Below are 14,987 nucleotides of genomic sequence, written 5' to 3'. Positions count from 1 at the left end.
GAGTAAGAAAGCAAAAGAAAGCATGACACAGAGAGAGAGAGAGGAGAGAAAAAAGAAAGGAAAAAGGGAATGGGAGCAAACGAAAGAGGGAGTGGGTCTGAGAAGTGGTCTTGAGAGCTGCAGTAAAACCGCTGAGATTAACACAAGGAACACAAACATGAGTAGAGTGAAGTTCTAAAATATTGTTCATGTTATTCATGTACGTACTGTGGTCAGTGATACACAGTGCCACTAGTCTAACACTCAGCTGTTGAAAAATAAATAAGTATAAATGCCTTATATATCAGATAAGGCAATGTCTCCTATGCATAAGTAATGGAATTCAGAAGAATCACCATAACGGCACAGAGGCACCACAGCTTGGGAAGCACCTCACTGCAGAGGCAAATAAGGATGTTAGCACATCTAACAAACTGATCCTCTAGTGCCATCTGATGGTACAGTTGACTGGTGCTAACCACAGGACTATGACACTGGCCTCCCCTGCCCTGTGGGCAACAGTGTGGACCTCTGGACGTTACTGGATTTGTTTTGCCTCGTGTTCTTTTAGTCTCTCACTCATACGGATCGCGATTGAGATTGGGAGTCCAACAGGCATTACACCATATCCATCTGCCACAGAAAGGGCCCCAGTGATGAACCAAACCATGCTAAGCAAGCTTGAGAGCATTGCCAGTTCCTCCTAAAATGGCCTGCCTATTTTTCTCCCAAATGGAAAAAAACGAGCACTTTTTCACCTTTCTTTTTCTTTACAATTTCCTTTTTCTATCTCTCTCTCCTTTTTTTTAACGCAGCCTCAACTTCAAAGCTGACAGGCAAGTCTCCTTCCTCTTCTGACATGCCATGGCCATCATCAACCTGAGAATGCCCCCCCCACCCCATCACGCCCGTCACCCCCAGCACCACCGAGCCTGAGCTGTCTCCTCCCACCCCCGTCGAGAGGCCTCTTGGTAAAATAAAGGCAGTTTAGCTCCTCTCGGCGGGCCCTGTGAAGTCGAGCTGACACCTCCGATGGGTCCCCTTTCATCTCCTGTCGCTCGGCTTATCCTCCATCAGCCCTCCGTTTCCTCTCCCTCTCTTGCTCTCGCCTCCTCCTCCTCCTCCTCCTCCTCCTCCTCTCTCTCTCTCCACCTGCTGGGAAAGGAGAACTTCCTCACCCTCCCTCCTCTCCCATTCCACCGCATGCACTCGTCTGGCTGCTCAATTCAGTTTTCTCTCTCACATACACACACACACACACACACACACACACACACAAACACACACACTGTCTTTCATTCTCTTTTTCTCTCTCTCTCTCACACACACACTCTTTTTCATTCTCTGTCTCTCACACACACGCACACACTCTCTTTCATTCTCTCTCTCTCTCTCAAACACACACACACACACTCTCTCTCTGTCTCTCTCTCCCTCCTGTGATTCCTTATCAGATCGCCGTAATCATCATCTCTCTGTAAACACTGACTAAATGAACAGAAATAAAGAAATAAATGGGAGAAAAATAGCGTGTAGCTGTCTGGAAAGTACCGGTGGGTGGGTCGTGATGCGTCTTAACACTACCTGCTTTTAATATTAGGGATCTTTGAAAACTACTGTTTTTCATCACATTCATGCTCGAGCTAGGGTTTGTTACGTAATGTCTCATAGAGAGTAACTTTTGCAGCTTCTTTTGATGCACAATTGTCGTCTTTGGTCCTGACTTTGGTCCTGGTGATGAAGAGGAGACAGAACACTCCTTTTAAAAAAAGTCCTTTGAGAAAGTTTTTTGAAGGTGAATGTATCCTTCTTTTTGTTGACAAAGGATTCTTAGTGACGGCAGAAAAGGCTCATTGTTAAGCCTTTTATCTCTCTGAAAAGTCCGCAATATTAGCTACATAAGTACATTTCTCAGAAGCCGTGAAGTAGGCTACCAAGCAGGGCATGTGCAAATGCTATGTAACCTAAGAGAGGCTCTAAAAATTTTAATTCAATTTTCTTTCTAAACCTTTATCTATTTATCTAGTTAATATGCTTTTGAAGCTTCCTTTCTTTATTACCATCTTATTAACTACACTACCTTTTTATTGTGTTATAAAATACACTTTACCTTTTTAACGTATTATAAATATTCTTTACCTTTTTAACGTATTATAAATATTCTTTACCTTTTTAATGTGTTATAAAATACACTTTACCTTTTTAACGTATTATAAATACACTTTACCTTTTTAACGTATTATAAATATTCTTTACCTTTTTATCGTGTTATAAATATTCTTTACCTTTTTAATGTGTTATAAATACTCTTTACCTTTTTAACGTGTTATAAATATTCTTAACCTTTTTAATGTGTTATTTTCCCCTCTTTCATCTGCTCAAGCGTACAGCACTTTGAATTGCCAATGCAATATATGAACTGTGCAATAGGAATTCATTTGATTCTCCTTGTCTCCTGTTACTACCATGGCTCTGTGTGTAGGTTCAGTGTGTGTTATACCACCATGTGCACCTGTTTAGTCATGTATTTTAGTTTGGGAACGTGCACACATCGAAATTAAGGTGCAGGAGTCAAAAGTCCAAGATCCAACATGCTCGAAACGTCATTTTGTTGGGGATTGAACTCAAATAAATTAAAATACACAGAGAGTGTGCGGACCTTCTCTGTTATGTTGCACCTGTTTAGTCACGTCATCCACGACCGAGAATAACATCTGACTTTGTGTCTTTAAAACCTACATCACATTCTGATTGTAGTCACAACCACAGCAAATAAACAGAGAAAAGACTCTACTAGGTACTGAGGTCAGACATGGAAACTTTAACACAAACAGCATTAAAAGTAAAGGGTGAATTGTGTATAGTTACCACTATATAGTGATAGAATCTAATGAGACCCACTGTTTTATTTTTAAGAAATGTATGATAAAATGTAAGCTTAAGGGCATACAGTATCTACACCCACACAATGGGCCTGAGCTCATTTGTGCTGGGGCTGTTTGTGTTTGTGGTTTCTGGGCATGCTCAGTAGGGGCTGTCAGGTCTGGTGAGCACACTCATCTCCTACTGCATTCTCCAAGGCCACATTAGGTCTGAAACGTATAGCCTTGAGTTCCTATTGATCCACAGGACATGAAATATACAGTGAGGGCTTGCATCAGCATAATCGCATTCAACTGCTTCCCCCTGGTGGCCGGCAAGCGCATTCGTCCAGCATAGACCTATAGATGTGTAAATGTCCCCCGACAGACCACAGGGGCGCACCTTTACATCAGACAGACATGTCTAGGGGGGTGTTAGCTGGCACCGGATTTAAACGGCAGTTCACGGTAAAGCTGTTGGAGGAAATGCTAAAGTGTGGAATCTGGAGGCTTGACACTTGTTTAGTTGTTGTGAAGGCAGCCATTGCTGCTAAGACCTGCCCCATAGGCAGAGAAAAATAAAGGAGAGCATGAAAAAAAAAGTGATCGAAACCTGGCCGCGCACGCTCCTGAATTATTGACTGCACATTGGCACGGTCCACCTCATGCATCATTTGTTATTTGTGAGTTCGATGCCTTGTCAATTATTGCAACATTTATTTGACATACTGTATTCTAGCTAAAGCTGAATGGGGTATATGGGGTTGATTGCATTTCAATGGGACAAACACGAGTGCTGAGACACACAACTGGGAAACAAAAACTATTCGTCCCAAGAGATCACAGACACACTAACATATAGTTTGCTTGTCTAGCTTATACATTACACGCATACATACAATACCAATAACAAGAATTGCGTTCAGCTGTGCAGTTGTGTGTGTGTGTGTGTGTGTGTGTGTGTGTGTTTGTGTGTGTGTTGTTTGTGTGTGGGTGATTGTGTGTGTGTGTGTGTGTGTGTGTGTGTGTGTGTGTGTGTCTCACGTCTGCCACATCCTTCAGGCTCATTCACTGGTATCCGCCTATTCATCCTATGATATGTCAATAACATTTCCACACTAAGAGTCAAATTTTCAAAATAAAAACAGGAGATGAAAAGGCTGAACTATGACAAAAAGAGAGAGAAAAATGCATCAGAATATGTCTAGCCTCCACTTTTGAGTTAAGGCAAACAAAACCCTTTGGCATACATGTAAGTTAAATAATACTTCTCCCACTATTGCTTATAGGTGCCTCCCTATAATCAGACATACAGGTGAGGCATCAAAGACACCAAGGGTCTTTTATCAGTAAATGTCAATGTGTGAATTCAAATTCCAGAGGCCAGCTCCGCATGGTTACTGCTACTGCAGTGTGCGGTACAAATAAAATGATCGGCCTATTTTCAAACAAATAGCAAAAGAAAAAGAATAAAAAAACAGCCACTTTTGATGACTTTGGACACAACAGCTTGACAGATAGTCTTCATATCACTATAGAAAAAACTCTCCATCTTGAACCATAACAGCCCCCCCCCCCCCCCCCCCCCCCTCCACACACACACCTCCACTCCCTTGCATCTTCTTGACTGCAGTCGGTAGTGATCCACAAATCTAGCTACGGTACATTGAAGGTTTTGGCCCAGGATGCAGAATTTTCTGCCAAACACATTTCCCTGTCAGGCTTTGCGGAGCATACAGTCTATCAAGCACTTACAGTCCCCCCTTGGTTTTTAATCCACAGCAGCTAGCAGCAGAGATTAAAGGGAATGAGCACACAAAGGTAGAACATCCATCTTTCTACTCACTGTGCTGATGTCCTTATTTAAGCAGCTGCTGCCCTCAGCGCTTGGATCCTGAAAGAGAGGCAGGTGGGCATTAGTCAAACTGGAAGATCTCTTTCAGGCTGGCAATAGGTTCCCCCGAAGAATGCACCGCCGAGCTTTATCGTCTCAATAAACAGATTTAAATCCAGCAAACATGGCAAACACAGGTGCCACACATTAGTATTCGACTTAAGAAGAGGCAGAGTGGTTGGGGGCGGGGGGGACTGGGGGGGGAGGGGGGTGGGGTTGAGTAGAGGTGCTGAAACAGATTTGTTTGTTTTTGTTGACGACGGTGTTTGGAGGCTAAGTGCAAAAGCCCAGACAACTCCTAATAAAACGCACACGCGGGTTACAGCAAAACCGGAGGAAAGCCTCGGATGTGAACCACATTTAACCTGCCCAAGCGCTGCGGAATATCAATTGCCCCCCACACCGCATGCCCTGCCATTAACATCCTGACACGGTCACCACTTCAAGTCAGCGAGCAGTAATTCCACCAACGTTTCTTTCTTTTTTTTTCGTTTCATTTTTTATGGCCTACAACTTTGCGCCGTGAATCACCTCCAACGATATGCAAATGGTTAGCGAGGGCAAGCGTTGATGGCACCCGTGCCCTTCATACCAACACTATCATCAAACACGTCAAGCGAGCGTGTTCGCTAGTGATGCCACGCGCACACAGATAGCACGCCGCCAGGAGTTGTGTGGTGTGTGTGCTTGTGTGTGTGTGTGTGTGTGTGTGTGTGCGTGTGTGTGTGCTTGTGTGTGCGTGTGCGTGTGTGTGTGTGTGTGCGTGCGTGTGTGCGTGTGTGTGTGTGTGTGTGTGTGTGTGTGTGTTGGGGGGGACAGAGTCAATGAGGACTGGGGGTGTAAAACAAACCAAAACACGCCAAAACTGGCAGCATGTTTTTTTCTCTCCCTCTCTCTCTCTCTCTCTCTCTCTCTCTCTCTTTTCAGGAGGGCAACATTGTTTCAAGCGTTGCAGAGGGAGACAGTCTGCTTAGGACAGCTCGCCAGGCACTTGTGTGTTGGTTCATTTGCATAAAGCAGGATGTTTTCCTTTTAATTAACTGACGCGGCTGACAGCAGATGGGTTCGGATGTTGTTGTTTTTTTGCTTCTCTTTTTCCCACCCTGATAACATCGTGTTTGAGCCTACAGCAACGAGAGTCTAATCTTCTGCCTTCTAACCATAAACGGCCCATACATCAACGCAACAACTGACAAACGTGGATTTACTGACGGCAGAATTAACATACGCCAAGCGAGGCTCCGCGCTCGGCAAAAAAGGTTCACACTCACTGCATTAAGCACTGTGCACACACACACACTCTCTCTCTCTGACACCTCCCACGCCGTGCACCGCTACAATAACATTATTGATGCGTTTGCAGTTATCTTGAGATTCCAGTTTTTGTTGATAATGTTGATGGAAATCACATTTAGTTTGACACCTCACACACACGCACGCACTCACACACACACACACACACACACACACACACACACACACACACACACACACACACACACACACACACACACACACCGTCTATCTGCTGCTGAGATCCAACCAATCAAAACATCTTAATTATCCAGCAGCCGCATTCCAAGCCATCCCAGACACCCAGTCCCTTGTGTCCTCATTAATGGCGACAAGCGTTGTGCGACTCAACCATTCAGCGACACAATTCAGGAAGTAAATCACCTCCAATGCTTGCACAGAGTTGTGCTACACTTTCGACTGGGTTTGCCACAGCCTTTTGGGACCATGGGAGAGAGAGACACTGTGGTTTGTGAAGATATTGTAGAAAGATTGCCAACACTACCCCCCATCCCCTTCTATTTGTGTGTGTGTGTGTGTGTGTGTGTATTAGTGTATGTGTATTAGTGTATGTGTATTAGTGTATGTGTGTGTGTGTGTGTGTGTGTGTGTGTGTGTGTGTGTGTGTGTGTGTATGTGTGTGTGTGTGTGTGTGTGTGTGTGTGTGTGTGTGTGTGTCAAAAATGGAGCAAGAAAGAGGAGAGAGGACAAAGGAATGAGCTCAGTCCATGAGTATTCACTGTGGGCCAGGAGATGGCAGTGATAACAAAGGAAACACATCTCTCCCTCTCCTTCCCTCCTTCTCTCTCCCCCTCCTTCCCTCTCCCTCCCTCTCTCTCTATCCCCCTCTCTTAGCCACCTGACACAGACACATACTGATGCACAGTCAATCGGTGTCTTATAATGAGAAAACGCCCATGACTGTTTGTTCATAGGCTTTGCTTCAAAATGAAATAACTGATGACTGTTTAACCACCTTTTATTATCAAAATGATACATTAACATTTCACAACCCAGAACACACTCTATTTATTAACAAAGTGGATGGTGTCAACCAGGATAAATAGAATGAGCCACAAGGCTATTATTTCAGGCTAAAGCCGTTGCCATGTCCCTGATAGTGCCAGCACCATTACGCCCCAATGCCCTCACATCCCTTTCCTGGGGGAGACACAGTCTTTCAGATGATTTCCATAGAAATCATTTTGGGTATGAGGGTGTGCATCCACACTCAGGCTCTGACACACACAGACACTTCCTTATACTTTCCAGCCTTGTAGATATCATGCTGTGCTGTTGTGCATGCCGAGACGCGCAGTGCAACTAGGAAGAACCGCACAAACACGGAACCTGTAGCAGGAGTCAAGTTCCCAAGTTAAATAATGCATTGCATGCAATCTCCCGGCAACCGGCACGCGCCGCGCCAATCAGGACACGGCTCACGCCCCAAACAGAGACGCCGATACGCATCACAATGTATGGCTGTTATTTTTCCTCCCACCTAATCTTGAAATGAAAAATCCCTTTATCGGAAAGCCTGCTCACCACTCCACAGATGCACTGCTGACAAGGAAGGAGAGAGCTGATATCTGTCCAAGAACAAATAAAAGTAAAACACTAGGCTACTAATGACACAGTGATATAACTAGTTGGCATTAATAACTAACGATTATGATGATGTACAGTTCAGAAACAGAGTAACTAAAAGGAATTGTTCCCCCAAAACTGGAAAAAAAATATAACACAGCCATTATTACTGTGTAATAATACCATTATATCCTATGCTATGGTAATAAGTAAGGGATAATGGACGACACGGTGGTCTGTTCACAGAAGTTAATGCACGGTCGAGGTTGTAAAACGGCCCTGACGCGAAGCGGAGGGCCTTTTAAACCTCGTAAGTGCATTAACTTCTGTGAACAGACCACCGTGGAGTCCATTATCCCGCTTATTCCACTGTTGCCACTTGCGTTGTGTTCATTTCCTGTTACAATTTAAACGTTTTAATCGCTAAAACTTGTCTTGTTTGTAGAACTACTTTCTTCTAACACATATCAACTAATTTCTTAACTTGCAGGACAAACTGCTGTTACTAGTTCTAAATGGATGGTTGCTACGGCCAAAGGCCAGTCGTTAGTTCTATCTCTCCCGTTGTCAAGCGGGCGTATCCCAAGATTCTGATGAACTTTAGCTTGGAAACATCACTATTAGCCTGCTGTCATCCAACTAGCCAAAAGCCACCTCCGTCATATGCTACAATGTTGCCATGTTCTGAACGTCTGCATTTTACAGCTCAGATGCAACGTGACAGTTCATTTAAACTTCACAACGAGTTTGGCGAATTAATATACAAGTGTGATACGGCCCACAAAATGGATCTTCTTCATAGGTGTGCAAATACAGTTTTTTACAACTGTTTACACACGTTTTCAAAACTCTATTTTTCAAAACTCCACACACAAAACCCACAACTGCTCACACAAAATGCAAAATGCCTCAAATCTCTAACAAAATGACACACAACATTCAAAATGTTTAAACCAAACATTCGCCTCACATTACAAACACTTTTTTCATAATATGACAATGTGGATACATCATGTACACACTGTTGCTCAAAACCTAAAGCTCTTCTGTCTTAGTCTTTATACATGTATTTCCATACAAGAGTGAAAGTAACAGTATCTACAAAGAAAAGTTGAAATACACAGTAAAAATGCAAGCAATATTGAAACCAAAAATAGTAATTTTTCCCGAATAATTTGCTGTTGCGAATACAGTAATTTACAGCCAGCAAGAAAAAAACAAAGCAAAATACAATGACCACCAGATGTAGATGGAGTTTTGAAAAAGCTGATTTTGCCTAAGACTGAAATGACTGACTACTATCAAATTACTTTGCTTTTTCCAAAGTGTGTGTGTGTGTGTGTGTGTGGGGGGGGGGGGGGGTTGTGTATGTATTCATAGGTCTAAAAATGTATTGAGCTAATGGTAACTTGGGGAGAAACAAAACTAGAATAAAAAAGACTTTTTACTTTTTTATAAGAAGAAAGTTTTACATAAAGTCGACTTTTTGTAGAACATTACTATAAGCTAAAGTCCGAGAATTTTCCTTTCAAATCTGCATTGGTTCTGAACATTTCAAACGGAATCCCCCTAGGACATATAGAGTATCTATTCATAGGCCTATACCAAGGCAATGATTGGATGGTGTTCAGTAAAGTAATGAGTGTTTACACATGTGAAGAGAGAGAGTGAAGCACTGGTGATTTACTGTGGCATTTTAATGAGTTGTGTTTGAAAAACAAAATCAAGTTACTTCCTGTTAGATTTTTGTGTGTTAAGTAGAAAATTGTGTGTGGTGTTATGCAAAATGTGTTTTAGTAAATTGAAAACTGAGTCAAACATTGAGAATTAGTGTATGGTTTTGCAGATTTGGTGTGGGGTTATGATGTTTGGAAGACATGTTTAGAAAATTGTGTGACAAGCAAAGATTTAGTGTGTAAGCAGTTGAAAAAAACTGTAACATATGGTTAATGGTCGTTCTAAATTACGTAGGACAATGGGAAATTCAACCATGCAGTGGAATAAAGAATAATAACATACTCTACTATAACACTAAATAAGTAAAGAGACCCCATGTAATGTTGTGCATTCATGATAAGAGTGCTAAACTACAGTCAATGACTAAAGGGCTAAAAGCTACAAGGGGTTTGTAAAATAAAGTGCTATTGCCAAACTGTCTGGTATTATCTACTCATCTGCACACCAGCAGTCTTCAAATCCTATTTCTTCTGACAGGAAATCACAGAGGGGATCAGACATAAAAGTGTCAGCTTGGCTCTGTTAGCATACAACAGGAACAAATGGCTGATGACCAATACGTGCTGGACAGCGTCACTGGACAGTCAGCTGGATAACTTATTTTGTGCAGTAATTGACAAGAAAATCATATGAATTATATGAGCGGCTGATGGATTGAGTGCTGGAATGGTAGAGTCCTCATGTCTTGTTAATCGATTTCTGGAGGTGTATATAATGCAGCCTCTTAGTGTTTGTGGCAAGCCAGTATCTTATCCATTAACATTAAAGCCTGTTGAGTAGCCTACTGTACAATGTGGGCATTCAAGCTTGTGAAATGTTGGCACCTGCTCTGCAGACACACAGAGACAAAAGAAATATGCACTAAAGACAAAAACAACCCTTTCAATCCTTTTTTAGTCCAAGTATGCAGACAAGCTCTTGTGCAACAACACCCTGCATCACAGTGCTGCCTTCGTGCTACACAAAGTACAACAAAAGGACCTCAGTGAACTTAATCACATCACCAGGAACATTATTGAGCTGATATGGTGGTGTTGGCAAAACAAAGTCTAGAGTCTAATTAGGCGGTTTTACGTTGACGAGATGGAGAAAGTCTGTCGCACCAACAGGTGCTTAGAGTTCGGAGTCTACGGATCGACTGTCTGTCCAACTGCCACGTGTCATCAGCATCTCCTTAGCAGTGACACGCATCTGTGACATGGAAAGAGCCTCTGCCAAAAAATCAGGCAGGCAGCAGGGGCAAGGAGGGAAGGAGGCAGACAACTGTGATGGGTCGCTGAAGACCGCGTCCGAGAGCAGAACATGTCACGCTGTTAACTGGTTGGTTGACCTGTCGATGCCATAAAGCCGCTGCCTCAGAGGCAGGCCAGCGTCCAATTTTCTTTTTTGCACGGAGCCACAGCAGCCAGATGACCACAGCAATGTCTGAAGAGCAGGAAAAGTTGAGAGCTGGACGCAGTTCAGATCCCCACCTTGCTGTCATGATTTTAGATTGCAGAGCAATTAGAATGACCGCCGCAACCACCACAGATTTCCGGCTCCGGCTCCACATATTGGTGCCGACATGAGTGTGGCACACTCCGCTTTCGACATTTGATTACATTAGATTCCACTGTTTTCAATACAACCCTGCACACCAGTGTTGAACTCTGTAAATTACGATTTTGTTCTATTATGTCTGTGCCGCTCAATAAAATCAATTTTTTATCCAATGCTTGCCCAGTTAAAACTTTTGGCGGTGATGTGAGTGACAACGCAGTCATGTCAGCGCCAATGTGCTGAGTACTTTACAGTTACAGAGAGACTGGTGTTGTCTAAGCCTGTGATCTCTCTTCTGGCCTCGAGAGATATTTTACCTTGGCATGGTAAACACTTCCTCATGGCTTGAGTCCTTTCCCCTGTACAGCATGCATGCACTTTTGTTTTGGAGTTGAAGGACTAGCAAAAGGCAAAGACTCTCCAAATCTCCAAAGAACTATATCTACTGACCAGGTAATGTTTCACAATTCTCACAAGATGTATCCAGGTTGACGAGACCTGAAGTTGCAAAGCTGGTTTTCCAATATGGGTTGCTAATCAGCTATGCTCTATGATTATGCTAGGTAAACGATTCCCCTAATATATGTTTGGTCACCATCAAATTGGCTTCAAAGCTGTTATATTAAGGTAGAAAACTTGTATAGTGCTGCTTTAATCAATTTATTGTCACTATATAAATCATTACATTAACATTTTGCTTTGTGGCGAGTTAGCATGGCATAATGTTTTTATACTGATAGGGAATAAAGTGCAGTCCACACTATACAAAATCATGCTCTGCTGGAGTTGAACTCACCACCTCGAATTGAGTGCAATCTAGCACTTAAATTGAGCATCTCACAATAGCCAAATGTTCAATATAAGACCCCTATAAAGGTTAACTAAATAGTAAAAGCACTTTTAGATAAGTGAATGTCATAGGTATGGTAGATCAGGGGTTCGCTAACTTTTCCATGCCAAGGCCCCCCAATTGCTTACATGCCAAGCACTTCCTGGAAGGCTTTCGCCTTTCGCCTTCCGCCAGCACAAACATTTCTGATTGACCATCACCTGCATTGTTTTAGTGTACATGTTTACACAGACCCGGTTAGGTGTTACACCTAGTGAATGAGCATGTTAAAATGCTGAAGGATTTATGCCTGTGTCTAAATTGAATAAAGAGTTGTCCTGTTGGGCATAAACAAGACATTTAGTGTTGGAGTGAATACGAAAGGAGCAGAATATAGGCCTAACAGAAGATGTCGTTAATGACGCTCCACCGGAAATAAATGTACTGGCTGAAGAGCCTTCCATGGCATATGCGGTATTCCATTAGCATTAACTTCTGACAACCCCCCCTCATGCTTCCTGGCATTTAAGGCAAATATTAATTTGTGTGTAGAACTTTAAAAACAGTTCTGTTTTTCCACCGCACCCATCACAACATCCAATGGCTTCAAAAATAAAGCCCTTCAACAACTCAACAAAACAGAAACACTAGTTTCATTCAAAATTCATACACATACAAATGCTTATACTCAATCAAAACACATAAACACTAAAACTAGGGCTGTCAAAATAACTGATTAATTTCGATTAATTAATTTGAGAAAAAATAACTGTTTAAAAAAATTAGTGCAGATTAATCGATTCTGTATGACCTTTGACCCCGAGCCGTTCTAGTCACACATCAATGCAAAGAAATAAGTGTTGACATTGAGTGGAGTGTTTCATTGTGTCCCCTAGGTTATATCTGTGGCCTGAAATTACTTGTATGTGAAAAAAAACTTCTTCCCAAAGCACTTTTGAATTTATTTCCTCAGCATATTAGGTCATATCATAGATTATTATGGCAATTATTTGAACAGTGAAAATAATAATAAAAGAGTTTTTGAACTTTAATGTCACTAATGCTGATTATTCAATGATTCATTTGAATTTAAATATTTAAAATACTTTCACAGCAAAAAATATATACGATTAATTTAGATTAATTAATCACAGAGTATGTAATTTTTTAATCGATTGACAGCCCTAACTAAAACAAAAAATAAATTCCACCACACACACACACACACACACACATACCAATACAGACACACATTTGAACAAAAATGTGTTCCTCTGGGCCTTGGAGAGGCCTAGCACAAGAAGACCTTCATTATCAGTGAAGCACTTGGTAAAGTACTCTTCATCGCAGCCTTTATGTCTCCTCTCGTTTGCCTCCTTCTTTGTTAACGTCTCTGTGAGGTCTTTCGTTTTCATAACAACGCTTGCTGCACATCCATGCATATCTTAAATTAGATATACACAAATACTCACAAATCTCAAGGTTGTCAAGGGGGCCCTCAAGTCTTGAACTGGAGCTTGAAGAGTGTTGTGCTGTTGCTGCTGCAGTGTGTTTGCCTTTGTCTCTATTGACCTATTTCACAATTTTCAGCTTCATTAAATAATGCATTGTTTCGAATTAGGAGACTGTCAGGAGGGGACAACTCTTGTACCCAAAACACACGGAGACTATGGTGAATCCCCCCCCCACACACACACACACACACACAAATACACCACACACACACACAAACACACACACACACACACACACCCGACCGCATCACATCACACCTCACTCTCCCCTCCACTGTGAACCGACATGCACAAAAGGTTACCACCACTCTTAGCACGCGGGCACCACTCTGGCTGGCCTGGGAAATCCTCCCTTTTTGCGTGCCTGAGATTCTGAGCCGTTCTGGCAGCTCTGTTGCCAGTGTTTTAAGATAGAAAAAAGAGCGTGCCCGACCGCACCACGCAAACAAGCCCCACAGTGAGCTGCTGCATTGACAACAATACCACATCATCGCTCTTTACCCCTTCAGCACAAGCTTGTTAGTCAGACTTACGTGGGAATACTAAAGAAATCCTGACGATTAAGACATGAGGTTAAATGCTGTATACGGATCAGTACGGTGTTCTACTGTATTCATTTTATGCCATCTGCTTAGCAGTGTGCTATTCTTGAAAACAGGCTCATGAAAAAAATATACAAACTGTGCATACAACACTGACTTGAATGCTGTTGCTATTGTTACTTTGCCCTCCATAAGTCAAGGAAGGTTCGTGTCCATGGGAACTGTTAGCCCTCCAGCTAGACAGTGTGCTCATAGCGAGGCTCCCTCGGCTGGTCTGTCTTACTTGAGTCTGCAGATTAATGCTTTTCTCAGAGAAAAAACAAAACAGATGAGAAAGAATCAAATGATAGGTGGAGACTTAAAATAACCACGTCTGATTTTCTTTTTTTTCTCTGCCTCCTCCTCCTGGGTTTGCATGCAAAGTGGCTACACATGGTATTTACATTCTGAGCACTTCGCTTATCTGTTCTGCGGGAGAGTGTCAGTGGAACGTAGATGCACCAGAAACGTGCAGGATTTTGATGAATATTAAGTGCACTCAAAAATAGAAACTTTCAAATAATACCTCATTAATGAATCAATTCTGCCCCTCTGAACATTAGAAATACTGAAAAGATATTCAAATCATCTTTGCAGGAGCTTTTTGGCCCAACTGTTATCCATGCAGCTTAATTCCCCTCCATTCTGAGGCTTATACTGAGAAAATGTGGAGGACAGGGAGGATCCAGGAAGCCTTTTGCTCCCAAAATTATTTGTACACCTTGTCAAAATATCATGGGCCACAGCGTAGGCCACAGGTTAGCACTGGGCGTGGCTCGTCACTGAGAAGTGCAGTTGTGATTAGTGTATAATCGCCGCAATCAACCACATTTATCAAAGTTTCAAAGATTCATAATTTTGTCATTTATCATTGTATGAAGCGTAATTATAATCAAAAGACCCCCCTCCCCAATTCCCCTCCCCCATCACACTGCTGTCCAAATTTATGTGCAATTGAACAGGAATTAGAGCAATTTAATAGAGAACGATTAACTGCCTGTTGCATATAACTGAGCAGCATGGACAAGCTGTCTGTCCTACTATTGTAAATTGCATTGTGAGTGCCAGACTTTTTTTTGGTTACACAGATAGCTATCAGTGGTGAAAATCTACATACTGTGTGTGTAATAGCACTTCTCTAAACATGTTTTGCATTTAATCACTTCAGCACAT

The 14,987-nt window shown here is 42.3% G+C and overlaps 1 protein-coding gene across 4 annotated transcripts in view; it reads right to left on the bottom strand.

Moving 5' to 3' along the window:
- Window positions 1-14,987, bottom strand: part of rbfox1 (RNA binding fox-1 homolog 1) — a 234,985-nt gene that overhangs the window by 204,263 nt on the left and 15,735 nt on the right. For 2 of the 4 annotated variants that reach the window (XM_042086631.1, XM_042086635.1), the window contains exon 2: window positions 4,687-4,734. The exons of the other annotated variants lie outside the window; for them this stretch is intronic. In XM_042086631.1, the coding sequence (XP_041942565.1) occupies window positions 4,687-4,734 (48 nt within the window). The remainder of the gene's footprint in view (window positions 1-4,686; window positions 4,735-14,987) is intronic. 4 annotated transcript variants of the gene reach the window in all.

Source organism: Alosa sapidissima, chromosome 3, assembly GCF_018492685.1.
Source record: "Alosa sapidissima isolate fAloSap1 chromosome 3, fAloSap1.pri, whole genome shotgun sequence".
Lineage (NCBI taxonomy): Eukaryota > Metazoa > Chordata > Actinopteri > Clupeiformes > Clupeidae > Alosa > Alosa sapidissima.
The sequence above is the reverse complement of the archived record's forward strand: the minus strand, read 5'-3'. Positions and strand labels throughout refer to the sequence as shown.